Source organism: Eretmochelys imbricata, chromosome 9 (genome assembly GCF_965152235.1).
Source record: "Eretmochelys imbricata isolate rEreImb1 chromosome 9, rEreImb1.hap1, whole genome shotgun sequence".
In the NCBI taxonomy this organism is placed as follows: Eukaryota; Metazoa; Chordata; order Testudines; family Cheloniidae; genus Eretmochelys; species Eretmochelys imbricata.
In genome coordinates, this window is record NC_135580.1 from 60,737,611 (window position 1) to 60,753,118 (window position 15,508).

At 60.8% G+C, this 15,508-nt stretch overlaps 1 protein-coding gene across 1 annotated transcript in view; it reads left to right on the top strand.

Moving 5' to 3' along the window:
* NHSL2 (NHS like 2) overlaps positions 1-14,328 on the top strand; it is a 143,466-nt gene extending 129,138 nt beyond the window's left edge. The window contains exons 3-8 of the mRNA XM_077826639.1: positions 643-779; positions 1,307-1,502; positions 4,062-4,193; positions 7,768-10,071; positions 11,483-11,615; positions 13,065-14,328. Of these exons, the coding sequence (XP_077682765.1) occupies positions 643-779; positions 1,307-1,502; positions 4,062-4,193; positions 7,768-10,071; positions 11,483-11,615; positions 13,065-13,380 (3,218 nt within the window). The 3' untranslated portion in view covers positions 13,381-14,328. The remainder of the gene's footprint in view (positions 1-642; positions 780-1,306; positions 1,503-4,061; positions 4,194-7,767; positions 10,072-11,482; positions 11,616-13,064) is intronic.
* Positions 14,329-15,508: the final 1,180 nt, after the last annotated feature.

Below are 15,508 nucleotides of genomic sequence, written 5' to 3' on the forward strand. Positions count from 1 at the left end.
AGTTGTCTGGTTCCTCTGCCTGTTAAAGCACGTGGCTTACTAGCTGAGGAGGCAGAATACCCACTTGGGGCTGGTGCCCAGAGGCCAGAAGCCGTGTCCAGGCCCTGGCACTCCCCCCGTGCAGCTGCACGAGGCCAGCACAAGGCTGCTGTGCCCACCAATTCTCAGGAGCTGCCACCGCCCCCAGAGAGACCTAGGAGCACCTGAAGCAGTGGCTCCCATGTGCATTGCTGCAGGCACCTGTCCAGCGCCCTGGGGCCGGGCAGCCAGGCAGCACTAGGCCAGGCCCTGCCCCACACAGCTCCAGTGGTGTCACAAATGCAGGCCTGGGGACTGGAGGATGAGGTGTCCAGCACAGGCAGCGAGCAGAGGTTTGCCCGCAGCAGGACTGCCAGCTAACCAGGCTGGGGGCGCTTTGTGGAGCACTCGGGAGCAGCTAGGAGCTCCTCTGGGCTCTTCTCCCCATGTGCGAGGGGGGGGCAGAGAGCAGGGCCCCATTGCTGTGCAAGGGGCCCAGAGAGTGCATTATTGGCACATGCCCAGTGCATGTCCCACTAGCCTTTGGCTCAGCACTGGGGTGGAGAGGGCAGAGCGCATCCCAAACCGCCAACTGTGGAAATGCCCTGGCTGCTTGTATTTCAGAGGAGTATGAGGAGCAGTACACAGAGGCCAGGGTCACTGGTCAGACCTTCAGGAACGCCAGCCACCTGCCCCTGGACGCGCCCCCTGAGCCCTCTCCCAGGGCCCTGCCCGCCAAGCGCCTGGAGTTCGTGTTTATGGTGAGTCCATCTCTGTACAGAGAGAACCCCAACGCACTGTGTCTCAGCAGCCTTCCTGCGGCCATGGGCTCGGGGACACAGGGTACCAACTCTGCCTGAGGTCACCCAGAGAGGTTACTGCAGAGCAATAGATGGGGCGGGGGTGGGGGGTTTGTGATTCGGGAGTGAGAGGCATCGGCAGAGCTGATGGTAGGGGAGAGCGACAGGCTGGGGTAGCTGGGGGCTGTGGGTCAGGAGTGAGGGGCACTGGCAAAGCTGGCCCTGAGCTGGGATTGCTGGGGACTGCGGGTCGGGAGTGGCACAGGAGGGAAGGATAATCCTGCCTACAAGGTTTTTGACTCAAGCCATCACTTAGTCCCTCATTCTGAGCACTAGATTCCTCCACACACACACAGTCACTCCTGCTCCCCACATGCCCCCCTTTCTCCCCCACGCTCCCACAATCCCTCCCTTCCCACCTTCCCCACACTTGTTATCACCCCACCGGGACACTGGTGTCTCAATCCATTTCCTTTGTTCCCTGACAGCCCGCGGCCCGGCGAGTGAATGAGGATGAGGCCACCACACTGGGTGTGAGGCCCCCAGAGCCATTCCTGAGCCTGCCCACCACCCCAGACAAGCAGCCGGCCTGGACCCGAGCCTTCCCTCTGCCCACCGTGGAGGAGAAGAGGTGGCACCAATCCTGCTCCACCCAAGCCAACATTGTCCCCATCAATGTCTCTGGTAGGGCTGTGCCCCTTCCAGGCCCCCTGGGAAGCGTGTGTAGGAGCATGGGGGGGCAAGGGGTTAAATCTGTCCAGTCAGCTCCCAGCAGCGGCGCTGGGGTTCTGCAGCCTGCACGGGGCGGCTGTGGGCACAGCACTGGCTGGCTTTGAGCCCCGGGCGCTGTGATGCCACCGCCAGGGAAAGTGCAAAGGTCCTGTAAAACCAAAATGCAGCGATGTGAGGAGGCAGGGCCAGGCACAGGGAGGTGGGGCTGGCCTGCAGCAATGTGAGGAGGCAGGGCCAGGCACAGGGAGGCGGGGCTAGGCTGCAGAGATGTGGGGAGGCAGAGCCAGGCACAGGGAGGCAAGGGTGGCCTGCAGTGATGCTATTGGCCCACATGTGCTGTGGGTTATACAGAGGCCGGGATCATGTTCAGTAGCCAGGCCGAGGAGAGCCCTCAGGGGTCAGTTTGCAGGGCAGCATTTCTGTGCTTTGTTCATGTATTTTACCACCCATAACATCACCCTTCATTTTTGACCGGCTAGCCACGTCATTAAGTTAATCCAGTCTCATCTGCATCATCTAACGAGTATCTCTGAGCTAACCGGTCAGTGTGTTCTGTTGTCACCTTGGTTCTCCCAGTGCTTGGGATCCATCTATCTGTGCAAGGGAACTCATGTGTTCGGCAGGAACACGAGGCTGTAGGGCCCTGGCTGCGGGCAGCAGCTCCGCTCAGTGTGGGGCCTTCAGCAGCACCAAACTACCTGGCTTCTGGAGGAAACTAGCTCCCCCACCCCCCATGCCCTCCTCCCCAGGCACTGCTTGAGCACTCTGCCCCACAGCTGGCTGGGAGGACACATACCCCTGCACCCTCCCGCTGGCCTCCCTAGCAATGTCCAGGCTGCCATAAGGCCCTGCTGGAGATCAGGCTGGAGCTGCACGAGGCCTGCACGGAGCCCCAGAGGAGCTTGCTCAGCCCCCTGACTCCTCCCTTCACACCTCATCGGACGCCTGGAGCCAGGCCCTCAGCCCGGCCCAGGGGGCTCTGAGCTGTGTGGCCAGAGCCCCTCTTGTGGGGAGAACCTGCAGAGCATGTCTCTGCCCGTTTGTCACTGGGCTGCCCCTGAGCCCTCCTGCCCAGCACCAGGGTCCCCAAGATGGGGGGATGGGTCTCAGTGGCTTCCGATACATTGTGTCTCCGTTGTCTCTGTATTCCCCCTGGCTGGCTTGCCCAGCAGCATGTGTGAGGCCCCCCTGGAGTCATTTACCCATCCATCACGCCATCTCTCTCCAAAGGCCTGCGTTTCGCTGCTAACCAGCCCCTCTCCCTGAGCACCAACTTGCTCCTGGCATCGCCCCCTCAGCTGCCTGGCCAGTCACCAGCAGCCCGGGGGTGGGTAGGGGGGAGAAATGCAGCTGCACGCCAGGGGTGACCTGCTTCTCTGGCGCTGCCATTGCTGGCCCTTGGCAGCCACAGCCCCCTCAGGCAGCACTGCCTGGCCATGCCCAAGAGTGACCCTCCCCCACCCATTGGAGCCTGCCCTGGGCCACCAGGGCCGGCTCCCGGAGCAGAGAGCAGGGGCTGGCCTGACCACCTGCCCCCTTTGTCCAGCAGGCAATTATAAAATGGCCATTGGCTTGCCACCTAGGGAGATGGGATGCGGGCGCCTGCCCCAAAGTCCAGTACTCCAAACCGTGGGTGAGGGCCGCTTGCTGACACACACCTGAGCTCGATGCCATAGGGAGCCAGCAGTGCCCTTTCCAGTGGGACGAGGCCTTGGTTTCTAGCCCTGTGGCTTGTGACCTGGTGTCTGCCCTGTCAGCGCCTTTCTGGGGATCTACATACTCCTCTCCCGAGGCCATGCAGTGGGGCCCATGAGAGTCGGGCACCTCCAGATAATGCCCATAAACACTCTCTGGCTGAGTGACAGATCTGCAGAGCGGCTTGTCTGGAGTCCCTGGCGAAAGCAGAGTGGGGGTGGGCAGACAGCATGTGGGTGACCCACAGGACTCCCCTGGAGTATATCACTCATGACCGATGCACACATCCCAAGCACAGGCCCAAAACGCTATACCCCGTCTCTGCCTCACACTCACACATGTGTAAATACATACATAAGTGACCACACTCCTTGTTCTGTGAGTGTCCCCACCCCTGGCCACATGTGCTGCCCTGCAGCCTGCCTGGCTCCAGGACAGCAGCCCACTGTCTGTGTTGCTGTGCTGGTGCTTGCAGTTTCCTAGTGTGACCCCCCACCATGCCTGGGACCTTCCCAAACACCACTCATGAACCCTGGAACCCCCTCCCTACCCGGGCCTCGCCCCACGGCTGCCTGTGTGCTCCAGCATAGAGCCCTCGTGCTCACGCAGGAACGGGAACAATGCGGGGGAAAGGGCAGAGCCCTTTGTTATAAACCCCAAGAGCCAAATTCACTTTAGCACAACGCAGCCTTAGGCAAGCGAGTTGGGGAGCTAACGCAGGGAGAAGGTGGCCTGAGTAGCTGGGCCAGGGCCGGACCAGGCGTTCTCCATGCCCCCTGCTTGCTGCCATGTACAGTGTGTTTGTTTTGGCTACAGGACAGCTCTTTGATAGGCACGCGAGTGCGCGGCACTCCTTGTTTAACACGGAGACCGCGGTGAACCCCAAATCCACGCTGCGGCGGAGACGGACCATTATCGGATTCCCTAACCTCGCGCTGCGAGACCAAGGTGACAACGACAACTGTACAGCTTCTCTCCCCTGTCCCAGGCTAGAGAGCACTCAGGGACTGCCAGGAACATGGCTCCTAAGGGCAGGTGTCCCCAGGCCATGCTAGGGGCCATGCAGCCAGAGCCGACTGCAGGCCGCCCTCATTTGTAGGCAGGGCCACTCCTGCTGCCTGAGATGTGCTAGCTGAAGGAGCAGCCTGGGGCTCCACACAGAGCCTTGGTTTACCACCTTTACAACCTTGGCCAGGCTGGGCAGCTTAGAGATCTAATCAGCCTTCTCCAGCTCTGAGGCTAGGCAGCCAGAACCCCTCTTTCAGGGGCATCTCCTCCATTTCCCTGGCTGCCCCAGTCCAGGAGGGGGATCCCAGGAGCTACAGCCTGACACCCTGAGCTGGGGAGAAGGGCTGGCTGGTCCATCATGAAGGGGCCTGGAACAGGTGCCCAGGGTGGGATTCCTGGCCTTGCTGGTGCCTTGCCGTGTGACCGTGGGCCAGTCATTTGGGCCCACGTTTTCTGAAGTGCTCACTAGTTCTCAGGGCCCTGGGTGCGGGTGCGCCAGGTGAGTGCCAGAGGCCTGGCTGGAGGGTGCTGAGCACTGGCAGAGGTGGGTGTGCAGCTCCTCTTAGATCTGAGCACTGGGGAGCTCAGGCTGGGGACGGAGTTCAGGGTCTGCTGCCCTGATGGCCCTTGGTTTGCAGCATCGGCTCCCCGCTGGATTTGCTAGTGCAGTTGCTGGGAGTGCTGGGGAGTTGTTGCCAGGAAGCCAGTGCTTTTGTTCTGGGCTCACACGCGCCTGACAGCTCCTCTGTGAAATGCTCTCTCTTGACAAGCAATTAGGGGTAATTTGGGCTCTGTTCACACTGGCTCTTGGAAGGGAGCAGAAGTAAAATGACAACTAGATCTCTGGTGGCACAAGCAGCTTCTTCCCCAGATTTCAGAGTAGCAGCCGTGTTAGTCTGTATTCGCAAAAAGAAAAGGAGTACTTGTGGCATCTTAGAGACTAACCAATTTATCTGAGCATAAGCTTTCGTGAGCTACAGCTCACTTCATCGGATGCATCCGATGAAGTGCGCTGTAGCTCACGAAAGCTTATGCTCAAATAAATTGGTTAGTCTCTAAGGTGCCACAAGTCCTCCTTGTCTTTCTTCCCCAGAGTCACACTTCACAGCCCTGGGGTCCAGCCTCTTCCACGACTCCAGAACAGGATGTCGGGAGCCACCCAGCAGCACTGGCTGGTGCTAAGGAGCTGAGGGGACCTCAGGGGTGTGTCCTGCAGCCTGGGCACAGAGAATTCCCTTTCCCTGCAGCTCAGCCCAGTCCTGGCTCTGCTCACCACCAGGGCTGGTGCTGCTGGCTGGGTTGGAATGGGCAACAGGTAGCAGGGAGGGAGGGTTCCTCTGGGATGGGAGATCGCTCACGGCTGGCCTGTACTCCATCTCAGAGGGGAGAGGCCTCGGCACCGCCCCCCAGAGAGGCCAGAAGGAGCTGCTAGCCGTGCTGTGGGCTGGCCGTTCAGGAGTGAGGAGGGCTCCCCTCTCCTAGGCACGCTGCAAGCCATGGGAAGAGAGGCTCCTTGGGTCTCGGGACCTGTCCTGCTCCCCACACCTCTCAGGATAACAACATCACCCCACCCACATTGGGCTTTGTGAGGTCCAGGCCCGGCCCTGGAGGAAGCTGTAGCTGGGATTGGGACCCAGCTTGGAGACAGGAGCCTGGGGAGACAGCAGTCAGACTTCCCCACCCTACAGCCCAGGATGCACTGAGCAGAGCACTGGGTCTGGGGCTGGCACCTGCAATGCCAGTCCCTCTCCATTGTGGGCTGGGGGAAGGTTGCCTCCAGTTCACCTCTCTCCTGCCATTCTGGGTCCAGCTGCCTCCAGTCCAGAGGGGCCCAGTCTTCAGATGCAGGCTGGATTTGGCCAGAACCTGGTGAGAACAGCTTGTGAGACTTCAGCCCAGCCAGATCCTGCGCCTAACCTGACTGCAGCCATAACACCCCCCACCGCCCTGGCCAGTCCAGGGGTGGGAGGAGCTCCTGCCCTGCAGCCCTTGCTGGGTCACAGCAAAGAGTCCCTGGGGGAGCAGCAACAACATGGCTCCGTGTGCTCAACCCAGGGAACCAGGTCCTGCGAGGTGCTGCATGCACAGCTGTCACTGGGAGCAGAGGCTGCTCTGTGCTTCTCAGGCCTGGCCCTTCCTTAGCCCGGGTGCTGTTGTGCTATGTGGGGAGCTCTGCCCTGAAAGCTCTAGCGATGAGCGGGGAGCAGAGCACGGGGGGTGTCTCGCTTTGCTGGGAGCTCTGAACAGCTAACTCAGGAGTGAGGGCAAGTCTGAGGCTAGTGTCACCAGTGGGGTGAAGTACCTCCGCCCTAGGAGTGGGGGCTGACAGTGAGGGGTGATGCCTTTATCAGGGCTCCTGCCCTCCCCCACCCCCAGTGGAAAGGCCCCTGCTCTGGCCCCGCTGTGGGGAACCCATCTGGCACTGGCAGGCCTGCGTGGATTCACCGCGGGGGAACGCAGGGCCTAGTAGGCAGTACTGGACAGTGGGTGCTCTCCCATCCCTGGGGTTAGGGAAGCGATGCCAAAGCCTGCACCCAGGAAGGGGGCTTGCATCCAGTCATGTTAAATCTGCAACGTTGGGAACACCTGGGGGATTCATTCCTGGGCTCCTTCCTAATGTTCAGGGATAAGCTACAGGTGCCAGTGCAGGGCCCTTGGCTTTCCCCAGCATTCGCTTCCTCTGCCCCTGGTGGATTTGGGGCACTGCTGTTCCCCACCACCTCCAGCAGTGGCTCTGGGAGTCAGCAGTCAGGCTGGGAGTCAGCAGTCCCCAGCCGTGCATTCTGCTGCAAGGCAAGGGCTGGGCACATGCACTTTGGACCCGCATAGCCAGCTTGTCCGGACTGGAACCCACCGGTCAGATCCTCCCCAGAGGAACCCTCTGTGCAGGCTCCTAAAGCTGGTGCATCCCCAAGGGTCTGCCTGGACCCTGGGTAACAGGGTCATTCCTACAGAAACCCTGGCCTTCCACACTGTCTCCACTGCAGCTGACCGAGCAGGGCCAGGGTCTCTTGCTTCACCATGGGGGCAGGAGGACAGAGTGGGTCCCAGGCTGATTTCTGCGGAGCTGGGGGTGGGGGATCCTCTGCCCTTACCCCAGCTCATCCATCCCCCAGCCTGCCCTCCCCTACTACTCCCCCACATGAACACAGGACTGTGCAGAGTTGGGCACTGATGCTGCAGACGGCTGAGCCCAGCTTGCATGATTGGAGAAGGAAATTGTCGCATGGAGGGTCCCTTCTGTTCAGGGCGGGCCCAGCTGTCGCTCTGTTCAGAGGCCAGACAGAGCTCAGCACCACGCTGACACCCGGTAGCAGGTCAGAGGCAGGCCAGCTGGGGCTCTGGGCGCAGAGCAGACAGGCGCCCGCCGAGTGTGGTGCGGGTAGGCGTGAGCGTGGTTCCCAGGGCTCTCCGTGGGCAGTGGATGAGTGCACAGCTTGGTGGCCCATCCTGCAGCTGGAGCTCCACTAGCTGCTTGCTCAGCGCTGACCTGTTCTTGTGTCTGTCCTTCCAGGCAGCAGCAACGGCCCCACGTTCACGCCCCACGCGCCCATTGGGGAGTCAGTGTCCTGCAGCTTTGTCCCCGAGGCTGCAAATGGGAAGAGCGCGCCCCGGCATCCCTGCACCCCGCAGCCGCCGGCAGTGCCACTGAGAAAGACGTTCAGTGACCTTGGGGGAGGCCTGCAGGCGCGCTGCTACCAGCCTCCTGCCAGGATGGAGGGCACAGCTGTGGCCTGCACCAGCCCTGCCTGCAATGGGCCAAAGGACGCCACCTTCTCCCCTCCCTGGAACACAGCTTCCTTCAACTGCCTGAGCCCGGCCGAGGAGGACGCAGCGTATCCCTCGCCCGGCGGCTCCCCGGGGTCTCCAGGCCTGGGCTCGCCCGAGCGCTGCGATGGCGCGGCCTCCTTCTTCATCGCGAAAGACGAGCAGCCAGGAAGCAATGGGCCCTGTGTGTTCCCCTGCACTGCTCCAGAGTCCCCACTGAACGCTGCCAGCAGCGAGACACCTGAGGGGAGAGAGGCCAAGGTGACCTTCCTGGACAGTGGCGCAGAGGGGGCTGCGCCCTCCCGGCTGGAGCTGGGGGGCAGGGCCTGCCCGTTCCGCGAGAGGTCGCTGTCTGTGCCCACAGACTCGGGCTCGCTCTGTTCTGTGGACATCACCTACCCTGAGAACAGGAGAGGCAGCGGGACCTACGCCCTGAGCTACCCCAGTGCCAGCTCCGAGGGCAGCACCAGCACGGACAACATCTCCCTGGGGGTGGAGCAGGATGCCCAGCGGAGGCGCCGCTCCAAGAGCATCTCTCTCAAGAAGGCGAAGAAGAAGCCGTCTCCCCCCATGCGCAGCGTCTCACTGATTAAAGACGGGCAGGGGCTCAGCGCAGAGCCTGGCACAGTGCTGCCGAAGGAGCTGCGGCCCAAGAGCCTTTGTCTCCCCTTGGATCCTCAGGGCTGTGCTGTGCTGCCCATGGACACCCAGGGTAACACAGCAGTGCCTCCTGCCAGGGACCTGGACGGCGGACGTTTTTCCCAGGACTGGTGCCTTGCGGACTGGAAAGCCAGCGATCCCTACCGGTCCCTGTCCGGTTCCAGTACTGCCACAGGTACCACTGTGATCGAATGCACAAAGGCCCAGGGCAGCTCTGAGTCCCTCCCATCCCCCTCCATTTCCAGGGCCACCACGCCCTCCCAGCTCTCCGCGGAAGTGGAGCTAAAGAGCTCCTCCCCAGGGCGGCCCGTGAGGCTGATGTCCCCCTCCAGTGGCTACTCGAGCCAGTCAGAGACCCCAACGCCCACCATCCCCACCTCGGCAATTCTCGGGCATTCCCCCCACCAGACCGTCAAGGTGAGGCCGCTGGTGCCCGAAAGGAAGTCCTCCCTGCCCCCCCCATCACCGATGGAAAAAAGCCCCAAATCCCGGCTCTCCTTCGACCTGCCCATCACACCTCTGACACACCTGGACCTTTCTGGGCTGAAGATCTCACTCAAGGGGAAGACCAAGGTGAGCAGGCATCATTCGGATTCCACCTTCGGGACCAAGCTCGGCCCGAAGACGAGCCCGATCCAGCCCATCATGCCCGTGGTCACCCAGTCGGACCTGAGGTCCGTGCGCCTGCGCTCCGTCAGCAGGTCCGAGCCCGAGGATGACCTGGACAGCCCAGACCGCGTCGAGGAGCATGAGGGTGATGCCATACCACTTCCAGGAAGGAAAGCAAAGCCGCCCGTGGCAGAGAAGCCAACGCTGGCCAAATGGCCCCCAAACATCATGGCCAAGCCCCCACCTCTGCAGGCGGAGTTTACCCTGGCATCTCCCACCTCCCCGCCCACGCTGCAGGGCACCTCTGCCCAGGAGAGGGGGCTGCAGGACATCTACATGGTCATTCGGAAACCCAAGCCTAAGAGGAGCCCAGAGGCCAGGAGCCCTGGAGAGCTCCCCTCTCCGCTGGCGCCCTCCCAGGGCTGCCCAGGGATCTTTTTCTCAGGACTGCGGCGACTGTCCCAGAGCAGCCTGGAGGAGGAGCCCAGGGCCCAGCCAGAGAGGAGCGGCACCCCCCGTGGACCTGAGGGGGAGAAGAGGAAAGCCAAAGTCCCACCCCCCGTCCCCAAGAAGCCTAGCGTGCTGTACCTGCCGCTCACTCCTCCTCCGCCCCACCTGGGAGCCTGCCTGGGGGATCCCAGGCTAACGCCCAGCCCCATCATCACCTTGCATGAGGACACCAGCTGCTGCGACCCAGACGCGGACTACCTGCCATCACCCGAGGCCATGGGGAAGAACTCGAGCCCCCCAGCTGCTGCCATGCCTGGGCAGAGTCCTGCAGGTCAGTGTCACAGCTTCTCTGCCCCCCCCGGCACCCTGGGCATGCCTTGGGAATCACTGCCATGTGCAGCTTGCCGGGGCGTCTGAATGGCTCACTGCACACCTGGGTGCACAGCCTTGGCCACGCAGCTCCTTGCGGCGTGGCCAGACCCCCCCCCCCAAGAAACCATGCCGACAGCGTCGGTGTTAGACCCCAGAGCTCTACCCACACCGCTGCCCAGGGATTGTCCCACCCAGCCCTGAAAAGCAGTTAACTCTGGGGCAGAGCGTGGCAGCTGCTGATCAGCCCAGAGATGTAAAAGACCTGGTAGAGAGTGGAATGTGTCTGCAAGGGAAGTGGGCTGCCCCGAAGGGCAGGGTGGGGTAAGCACCGGCAGGCAGGTAGGAGCTGACTAGTCTAGCCCTGGTCCTGGCACTGGCTTGCTGGGCTCCTGTCAGCAGGTCTCTCCTGGCCTGCCCACCCCAGGGGCACTGGCAGGCTCCATTGGCTGAGGAGGGGAAGGGGGTATTATTAGTTAACGCATCCATTGCAATGGTGCCAACAGGCCCTGCTGTGCTAGACGCTGTACGGACACAGCATCGCAAACAGTTCTCACGGACCAATAGCCAGCGCAGACTTGGGGAATGGGCAGAACACCCCAGCAAAGCGACCAATGGCAAGGCAGCAAGTGGGGGGGCACTTAAGAGGGGTGCAGCTACTTAGGAGGGAGGGGGAAGGTAAGGGGGCGGATGTGGAGTGAGGCTGCGGGAGAGAAGGGGGGTTGGACAAACAGCCGGTGAGCACAGGGCAGAGAACGTCCAGCCGTGCTGCAGCGAGTTCTGCGCACGTGAGGAGCCCTGGCTTTGGCTGCAGCTGCTGCAACTGGCTCTTCTCTGCTGCGTTTCCCCACAGCCCATAGGAGGTGGGGTGCGTTCCCCAGAGCCGGTATAAAAGTGGGAAGTGCTCAACAGAGCTGGCAGGCGGCTACCCATGCCAGGACGTGGCCAGGGCACCCTGGGACGCCCAGCTGGAGACCCCATGGCCAGCAGCCAGAGCTTCCTGTGCGAGGACTGCAGGATCGTTGTCTGAGTCTCATTGTAGCCCAGGTGTCTCCCGGGTGGTGCGTGCGTGCAGGAAGGGGAGCTGTGCGCTTGTGCCGTCTGGTCAGTCGCAGCGCCCGGGAAGGCGGGCAGGACAGGTGCTGCTGGTACTAACTCTGGGATTCTGCTCCTGTTGAGCCACAGGAATGTGCAGAGCCAGGTTACCTAGGGGTGCCCCAGTCCGGGCACACACATGGATACAGATATCCTCAGCTTGCTCCAACGGGCTGATCCCACGCATCTCCTGGGAAAGGCCCCCGCCATGCTGGGAACATTTCCCTCCATCCTGCTCTCAGCAAGCCCAGCTCATGGCTGTTCTTCCCTCTGTCTAGGGGATTCCGTGGAGCTCAGCACTGATGAGAGGAGTTTTGTAAGTGACAAAACAGCCGAGTCGATCGTGGAAGAGGATGATGATGTATTTGTGACAACCCGTACAACAGAGGATCTATTTACCGTCATCCACAGGTACCAGCCTATGTTGTGAATGGAAAACTCACACCCCCATCGCGTTTACCCACTGTTGGCCTCTGGGAGTCTCCGGCCCAGCAGGCAGTTATTGGGGGCTGGTCTCCGCAGAGCTGAGGACTGAGCAGGCCATGGGGCTAAACTCATCTGGGTGAGGCCAGTCCCAGCTCTGAGGATAAACAAGGCCCCTCTGTCTCCAGGGCTACCGGCTTGGCCCCCACCCCACGCACTGAGTGCCCTGAGCAGACCAGGGCAAGAGAGATGACCATGGCATGGCACCCCGGTTCCAGTTGTGTGTCTCAGGGCACTCGGGGCCTTCTGCTGCAAACCCCGACCACTCTGGTGGTGCTGGGCCCATTGCTCACCGAGAGGCCGGCTCTAAAATCTGGACAGATTTCTCTCCAGGACACCGGGCGGTGCTGCGGCTCCACAGAGAGCCCTTGGCAGCCAGCTGCCTTTATTTCAGAGCTTGTGTTCCTGGCCCGCTGTCAGCACAGGGCTGGACGCAGAACCCGAGTCTCACCCTGTGCCCCCAGCAGCCCTTTGTGCCTGGGACTGGCCCAGCTGCAGAGCTGACCCTGGGAAGTGCACCAGACAGGGCCTCCCGTCTGTGCTGGCTGGGGCAGCAGCCCTTTAGCCAGGCCCCTTTCAGTTCTGCCAGGGAGCCAGGGCTTGTCACAGGAGCTGGACAGCTCTGTGCTGGCGGGAGTGGGGGGCACCACTGGACTGGGGAGTCTATAGCTCCTCACTGGTCATCGCCACCTGCTGGCTGCTCTGTGGCTTCTCGGAAGGGAAGTGGGTGGATTCAGTGCAGTTCCCGCTATCCACAGCGCATCCCCCCATCACCAGCGGCACCAGTTGTCCTCCTTGCTGGCCAAACACTGGATGTGCCAAGTGCCCTGGAGGCTGAACTCCCCTCCCCTCCTGGTCCGGGCACTGGGACGAGCGGGAGGGTGGCACCATGGCAGAATATAGCACTTCCTGCTTCTGCCTCTGCTCTCCTCACTCCAAGGGGAAGAGGGTCAGGGTCCAGAGCTGTCAGGCCAGGACCTCTCACTGGCCTGAGAATCCTTTGCAGGCAGTGTTGGCCCAGATTCTTACCTAAAGCAGCTCCACTGACTTCAGGGGCTGGCACCAGGGGTGAATTTGGCCTATTCTCGATGATGTTGTGCAATGGAGCTCAGTGAAGTAACTGGGTTCTGCATCTCTCTGCACTGATTGGCCGTGCTGAATTGGCTGTTATACGTAAGTTTCCAGTGGATGGAACATTTCCGGGTCGCAGTGAGGGCACGGCCACGTATCTGGGGGTCAGGTGTTCACCACAGTTATGGGTGGGATGCAGCCGCCTGCCTGGGGGTTGTGGGGAATGCCCTTTTGTGAGCGCCTCTGCCTCAGGATCTGGAACACACTGCCACAGCCACGCCAACCACAGGCTTCTTTTGTCTTTAGGTCAAAGAGGAAGCTGCTGGGCTGGAAGGAGCCAGGAGATGCCTTCAGCAGCAGGCAGAATTCTCACTCCCCGGTGAAGAACCCAGCCGGGCACCCGGCCTGCGAGTCCCCCCCGGCAACAGGAGGCCCTGGCAGAGCCTCCAGTCGGAATGAAGACTTCAAGGCCCTGCTACAGAAGAAAGGCAGCAAGGCCAGTCCCGGTACTCGCACCTCCGCGGCAGAGCTTCTTAAGAGCACAAATCCACTGGCTCGGCGGGTCATGATGGAGTTTGCCCCTGAGTTAGACAACCCAAGCGGTGCCAGAACCCAGCCCTGACCACCCCGACTTCATCCTGGCCAGGGAGGGGTGGAGACAGCATTGCTGGGAGTTTTATGCTGGCTCTTCAAAGCCCAGCTCCAGCTGCAGGGGCTGCACTCTCCCAGGCTGGTGCTGTGAGGACATCCTGTCCTGCTGGGATTTGTGTAATTTTTTCCTTTCTTTACTGGCAATTTGCAAATCTTTTTTGTGTCTCCCTGGGGACTCCAGCAGACGGAAGGTAAATGTCTTAACTACAGAGCCCGCACCCCTGTGCAGTCGGCTCCTGGCCTCGTTTCCAGTGGAGATACAGTGGAAGGAGACGCCTGTGGAATGGAGAAGGCAGACATCGGTCATCATGAGCAGGGCCATCCTCAGATGACAGTGGGCTTCCTATTCCTTCCTGCATCAGCCCAGCAGCTTCCCAGGGTCTGATGACAAGTGGGGACTTGTCCTCCTGCTCTTTGGGGCTCTGCAAGTGGTCTCCAGTTCAGCCCCAGTTGTAACCCAGTGCCCACGACGAAGCTAGCTTGAAACTGTTCATTCGCTTCAGCGTGTGGTACTTTAAATAGCTTTGATCATGCGAAATGTTGATGATGTTTTTTCTCTTTCATTTGACCTTGTAATTTTCCTTCCCCGGACAAAGACCCCAGTACTGAGTTGAGCTGAACAGATGGCAGCAGAGACAGAAGGGCCAGTTAGAATGTAGGTTGCTTTGGAAGAACTGAGATGCTCCAGACCCAGTGTTCAACCAAAGTGACCCTCAGTCACTCCCTGGCCAGGTTCTAACGCTCTTCTGAGAGCTTCCACCGGTGCTGTCCACACGATGCCAGCTGCCAGCCCCTGGCGATGCTGCAGGGAGAGAAATGGACCTGTTGTCAGCCAAAAGGAAGGAACATCCAGCACTGACGCTCAGAGAGGGAGCAAGCCAAGGCCAGGCCCAGCCCTGCCGTGAGTGCTGTATGCTCAGCCCAGGGGGAATCTGTCTGGGCACAAGGGGCCACATGCTCTTAGCAGGACCAAGACCTGAAATGGCAAGTGCCTGGGGCAAACTGATCCATGGTGTAGCCTGGCTGTCCTTGGGATTCTGCTCAGGATGACTTTGGCCCAGCCAACCTACGAAAGGAGGTGCCTTTCTGCAAAGGAAACGGGAAGGCTGAAGCAACTTGCTGAAAATCGAAAGGACCGACTTAGCTAGAGGCACTTGGCAAGTCATTGGCAAAGCGGCTTGTGTCTCCTCCGCTGGCTCTGTGTCTGACATAGGATTGAAGGGCATTGTAGGAGGCCATGGACTCAGCCTCACCAGGAATCTTCACAGCCTAGTTCCTCCTGCCCCTGCTGGAGACAGTCTAGAGAGTCTAGGGTCCTACTGAGCACGGGAGGGACCCACGGCATGGCCTTCCCTGCCCAGACACCAAGCATCCCTGGGACCAGCCCCAGGGGTTCTGCCCAAACCATATTGTAGCTGGCCTTGAAGAACAACACCACTCCTCTCCTGTGAGTCAGATACGAGCCGTGTCTCAGGAGGTGCTAGGCATGGCTTATTTTCCTTCATAAGACAAACTCTCTTACCTATCAATCTGATCTGATTGATCAGCTATCTCCCACTGGTCTGCTCTCCTTCCCTCTAGGATATCTGAGGAGTCTGTCACCTTGCTCACTAAACGCACTTTACCTATGCTCTGGTGTGTCCCTCGGACGCAGGCAGGCTGCTGTTTGGTGGAGTTACACCTGGGCTGAGCCAGGCGCTGCATCTCTGCGACACATGAGCATTGTGTGTGCACACAGCTGGGCCATCCTGCGCCATGCACACTTGTCACACACACACAGTGGGTGTCTGCTAATGTGACAAGGATGCACAAATCCCGGGCGAGTCATGTACAGGCTGCCTGACAGCCGCCCAACCCCCCTTGAATGCGGTGACAATCACTGAAGAGCCGAGGCCCCGGCCTGCTTCCATTCCCACACAGGCAGGCAGTGCCCTACACCCCGTTGGCACTTGCACTGCAAGCCCCCAGGCTGGTTGGCCTGCTCCCTGCTGGACAGCTTTGGGTTGTCTGAGAGGTGCCTTAGCCATAGCTGGATTTCAGACCCCTCCAAGGTGAGGGGTGTTGGGTTGGGGGTTTGCTCTGGCCCCATTCCTGGCTTT